This window comes from Halyomorpha halys, unplaced genomic scaffold (genome assembly GCF_000696795.3).
Source record: "Halyomorpha halys isolate HHAL.00 unplaced genomic scaffold, Hhal_1.1 Scaffold1934.1, whole genome shotgun sequence".
Classification (NCBI taxonomy): Eukaryota; Metazoa; Arthropoda; class Insecta; order Hemiptera; family Pentatomidae; genus Halyomorpha; species Halyomorpha halys.
The window spans coordinates 36,621-42,159 of record NW_027109055.1 but is presented as its reverse complement, the minus strand read 5'-3'; the positions used below and the strand labels follow the sequence as shown (position 1 = coordinate 42,159).

At 38.1% G+C, this 5,539-nt stretch overlaps 1 protein-coding gene across 1 annotated transcript; it reads right to left on the bottom strand.

The window, feature by feature from the left end:
• Positions 1 to 4,818: 4,818 nt before the first annotated feature.
• On the bottom strand, positions 4,819 to 5,268 carry LOC106690878 (putative inhibitor of apoptosis). The gene has a single exon (XM_014436465.1). It carries the CDS (start codon positions 5,266 to 5,268, stop codon positions 4,819 to 4,821), a length of 450 nt encoding a protein of 149 aa, XP_014291951.1.
• Positions 5,269 to 5,539: the final 271 nt, after the last annotated feature.

The following is a 5,539-nucleotide window of genomic DNA, read 5'->3' as shown; positions in this document are numbered from 1 at the left end:
ATCTCTGCCTACACGGTCAATCGTCCTCCGGGGGTGCATACCCTCTGTTATCTATATATCTCTGTACATTTCTTTAAATGTTTTGCCGACGGGCTTCTACCTAAGGCCGGTGGTATCTTTGGCATGCCGGCAAAAGAAATTACTTAGAGCTAAAAATTCCAGCTGGTGCCTCCCATTACATATCAATATGATATTTTCTTCTAGCTGCTCTTCAATTATTGATTCTATATCGTTTTGGTGTCCTTCATGTCTGGCATGAGTTGAAGACATTAACAGCCTCAGTCGATCGACCAGTTCCTTAGGGTCGTTCCAATACTCCTACAAGGATTTATTGGCTCTCATAAGACCAGTGCCCCGTTTGTGAGTGTGAGAACAGAGTGAAGTTAGCCTTCTCGAATCTGATGAAGTGGAGGAAGGAGGGCGGGGATTCAGAGATTGTGTTGGGAGTAACTTCGATATTATATTTCTATATTTATCAGATCTATTTCCTAATACTCCCTGTTCCTCACTATAACCCCTCTTGTGAGCATTGGTAGAGAGTAAAATATTCTTATAATTAGTTGGACTCGGTATAACCTTCTGGATTTTTCAAGTGGAGTAGCTGCCGGTGTTCCTTCATACACCGTGTGGTTAATAGAAATATCATCACTGTTCTCGAAAAACTGAACATCGGTCGAGTCGCCAATGGCTAATCCCCCAGAAGGCATGACTCTAATGCCGTTACGAGTGGCATGTGTCTTATCACCTTTCAACATCTTATTCCCTTTGCAGGTTTCCAAATGCGGTGAGGTGCTCCATAACTTCGGCTTCTCCCTTTGGCGTTTTAACATATTCTTTGACTTGTTCTGAAATTGGATCGTGAGTCACATACTCGCTCTCCTCTTCTGAAGACATAATTTCATGAACGGGAATAGTTGAGTGAGAGAAAGGTGTTTGGATTGTACTAGTTTTTGTATCATCAGATGAAATGTAGTTTATATTCAGATAAGTTTTATTTTGGAAATTCGACGATCCAGATACCTGAAGGATCGTATGATATCGATGCACTAAATTCTTTTCTTCGCGAAGAAATTACTCACCTGGAACCTAGTGGGGGGTTTATACTGCGAGGAAATCAGAATACTTTAAAGGCTGAACTTAGAACAACGAAGCCGGTCTACTTCAACTTCCCCGACAAGCCCCTTTCTATTGGTCCACTGTTGGGTTTTCATTGTTCCAAATAAGTCATTAACCCAGTGCATCGGTACAGCGAATCGGATGGCATTGTGAAAATTCTTTCTGTAAACACTATTTCGATTCATTGTAACAACACGTCAATAGAGATCCGGATCATAACAAACATAAATTCTTTCCGGCTGTAGAACCAGGATATAACATAATAGAAACCCCGAATCCTGCCATTTACTTTCCTACTAACGTGAGGATAGGACTGATGACAATATTACCGTTCGGTTAGTGGATCAAGACGGAGAACTTATTGACTTTACATTGGGAGAAACTGTTACATTGAGAATAAATTTGAAGAAAAATGGGGATTGATTTTACCATGGATGGTGTGCAGAATAATAGTGTAGCTCGTTATAAAAGGAGAGAGCAAGCCATGCTAAGAATTAGTAATCCTAAATCGACGAGACAGTTAACAACTGCAAACGCTAAATTTTTGAAACAGTGCGGTTTTCGGTTACAAAATAAGAAAAAATAAATAACATACTAAACGTTACATCAGATATAAAATTTGATGATTCCCTTACGCAATTCCAGTATCATTCACATCAGCCGTATGCGGGAAACACCTTTAACAGGTCCGACGAAATCAGAATACCTATACATCAACAAGATGTCTACACGTTTCCTTAATTAAGTTATGTTTATGTTGAAGGACGAATTTTAAATAAAGATTGTACTCCTGGAGCTACTTCAAAATTGATTAATAACGCATTTGCGTTATTGTTTGATGAGATTAGATATGAATTGAATGGGATTGAAGTTGATAGAAATGAGAAGTCCTGGAATAACTACAACGCTTAAAGGTCATGCATCATTTTCACCTACTCATGTCAAAGGACTAGAAAATGCGGGATGGACGATGCCCGGTGTCAACAATACTCTTTCCTTAGACAAAAACGGATTTTTCAGCGCATGCCTGCCCTTTTAATTTTTAAATTTTAATAAATCTTAAGCAGGAACTCGTTTTGATTTGATCGAGTACGGACTTGAACTGTGTGAAGGGTGGCGATGATGTGCAAATAAAATTAGATAAAGTAGTTTGGAGAATGCCTCATATTCGTGTTTCTGATCAAGAACGTCTGAGATTGCTGACGATAGTAGACAAAAACAAGGTCATATCAATTCCGTTTCGATCATGGGATCTTATATATATACGAACACCCTCGTTTGCTTGCAACACAGCAGGAAAATTGGACTGTCAAAACATCGACAAATTTAGAAAAGCCGCGGTATGTTATCGCATTCCAGACTGATCGAACGAGAAACGCTACCAAAGACAGCAGTCAGTTTGATAGTTGCAAATTGAAAATTTTGAAACTCTACCTGAATAGCGAACAATATCCTTATGACAATTTGAATTTAGATTTTGCACAAGGAAAAGTGGCTCTTCTCTACGAAATGTATGTTGAGTTTCAAGAGAGTTATTATAATAGTAGACATTCTCAGCCTCTACTGTCACGATCTGATTTTGAGACATTTGCACCTATAGCCATCATTGATTGTTCTAAACAATCTGAAGCAATAAAAAGTACGACTATTGATACTCGTGTATTACTATAGGCGAGTGAGAACTTTCCGACAAATACTAAGGCATACTGCCTTATTCTTCACAATAACATTGAAGAATATGAGGTGGGAACCTGTTTGGTCCGTAAAATGTACTGAAACAGCACGTACATCTATACATAGAGACTGCAAAAATATCACTTCACCGTAGGACATTGACTCAAGCATGTAATGCGTTCGGCGGTCATTGATTTTGAGGGCTATCGCTCGGCTTCTAACTCATTGTTAATGATCAACTAGCTGTAATCTCCATCAGCCATGGTTCATCGTGGCATTGGTTTTTCAAACCATCTCGAGATGTTGGAGAAGTGGGTGAGTCGAAAACAAATCTTTGGGTAAAGAAACATATTCACGGATTGGAATGGAACTATGGTGATGTACCATATGAGGATATGGAATATTTCTTACTATCCATCACGGAAGACTTTGACACATTATGGGGAAAAGGAGGGGAAAGGTGTCATTTTATAGAAGAACTAATTTTAGAAAATGATAAGATTGCATGTGATTTTCATTTGAACACTTCCTTTGTTTGCTCATTAAATCAAGCCCATCGATTGGCTACATAAATCAGAAACAATTCTGAGGCTATAAATTTAAAAAAAGAAGAGGTACGTAAGCAATCATTTAGAAACATCGACTCGCCTCATCATCTGCTGTCGTTTGCAGGATTTATACGCGGAGTCAAAGATAATGTTAAATGTGTATACTGCGGACTGGTCTATGACTCCAAATCACTAATCAACCCTCTCAAGTACCATGGGAAGAGTCCTCCTTAAGGCTTGTGGTTTGAGGAGGAGTATTATTTATAAAAGGAATGGAAGGATCCGACATCATCACTTTGATAATGGACAGAATGGAGGCTGTAATCCGTCGCTTGGCTGAGGAAGCATAGAAACTACTGAAGAATTGAGAATTTTACCTCGCTCGTTGCTTTTTTACGTTTTGGACTGTACATTGGATTATATCTGGGACAATTGACTACTTACCTGAGGAATGGCAAAATGACGAGGAATTTATCCAGAAACGAAGACTTTCCTACATTGCTGACGACTCTACTTATTATTAATTGTACAATATGTATTTTTGAAATTTGTTTTGTTATTTTTACATTATTTTATTGTTACAAATAAACAATACGTATTTAAAAAAAAATTATTATTCCTTTTTTATTTTATTTTAATTATAGGGATGGTGTTGGGTAAAAGTAAATGCAACGAAATATAGAAAAACAATTATATATTTTTTCATATCAGTACAATAACAACTGGTTTTAATTATTATTACATATATAGTTGAACTCTTTAAGGTTATAAAAGAGGGTATTAGTATTGATGCCGAAATCAACGCAATCCACAGGTTCGATGAGTTGACATTCTTCATTTTTCTTATAGAGTTCAGCCATCTTGGTTAACAAGTCCAATGAGTCCTTGATTTTTTTAACGTCTTTACAAAGCTTTGTCACATCATTTTTGTTAAAACATGTCGAAGGTGTATTCAGCTGAAGGGTTAATGGACTCTGGTTAAACATTGCGAAACAAAGAACATCCTGTTCTATTTTCATGATTCTGTTCCTCTCTCTCTTGGAAAATATGCAATATACATTTTTACATCCTACTCGGTCTTCGTATCCACTTTTCGTCATCCACTTTCTTGGGCCTGCTTTGCAAAAGAGACAACATCCTTGGAACTTGGTCGACGATGAATTTCCATTCTTCTGTATTCATATACACTGTAGTTTTCTTATCGATGACAGCGACAGTGGGGACAAAATCGCAAAGACCGACTCGGACTAGTTTACTACTCGTGATGGGGTATCAGTCACTAGTTCCAATGGTCATGGTCCCTCCATCTTGCAAGGCTTCAACGTTGAGACTAAAAGATTTAACAGAGAGGTGGGGATAGATGAAGTTTTTCTATTTTTTTTTAATAGTTGATTTTTCGTTTCTTTTAATTTCATATAAAACTATTTGGTTTTTTAAATTAGAAAGTTGTTGAATAAAACGTTTAAACCTCTTACGCATGTTAGCAGCGCAGCTGTTCTTTTTTATTATCAACTTCATCTATTATTAATAGTAGCTTCTCTAGTTGTTCCAAGTACTCGATAAATGGACAATATTTAGACCATTTCTTGTGATCTACAAAAGGGTCATCATGTACCAACCATTCGTGTAATATTACTTCACAAAAAGGACATCTTGTTCGGTCTGATTTTTTCAAATAATAAAATCCTGCTGATGCAAGTTTAACAGCACTCACTGGTGAAGACCATCCAACAAATGTAGACAGACGATCATCCTCATACCTCAGGCTCCAATCTGTTCGTTTCCTCATCTTGAAATAATTGAAAGAACGAGAGTGGTGTCTACCACTTAAATGGGTCCTCAAGGAGCTCTCACCGAGGAAACCGGCCGCGTCAACGCGGAAATAAACAAATATAGGCCGTAAGACCAGTCGAGCGGAAGTCAACGACATCCCAGGTCAAACCACTCCAATGAATGAAACGACCTGCAGATGACCCGTTATAGTTCAATCACCCCTGCAACGTTGCCAATTTGTGCACAGTGTTGCCAAATCGTGCGTTTTCCCAACTCCAAACGGTCAAGGTCACCCCACCCTTGTCCGCCCTTCGCCCGGCTAAACGACCTTGACCTACTTTCGCTTCTTCTCATTTCCTCAATCCGTTAAATACAAGTACTGAATATTATACTGAAAGAACTTAAAAGTCTGCCGTGTCCAGGAAATA

Coding starts and splice junctions, on each gene's coding strand:
- LOC106690878 (XM_014436465.1), bottom strand. CDS start 5,268: ATGTCGTTGACTTCCGCTCGACTGGTCTTACGGCCTATATTTGTTTAT.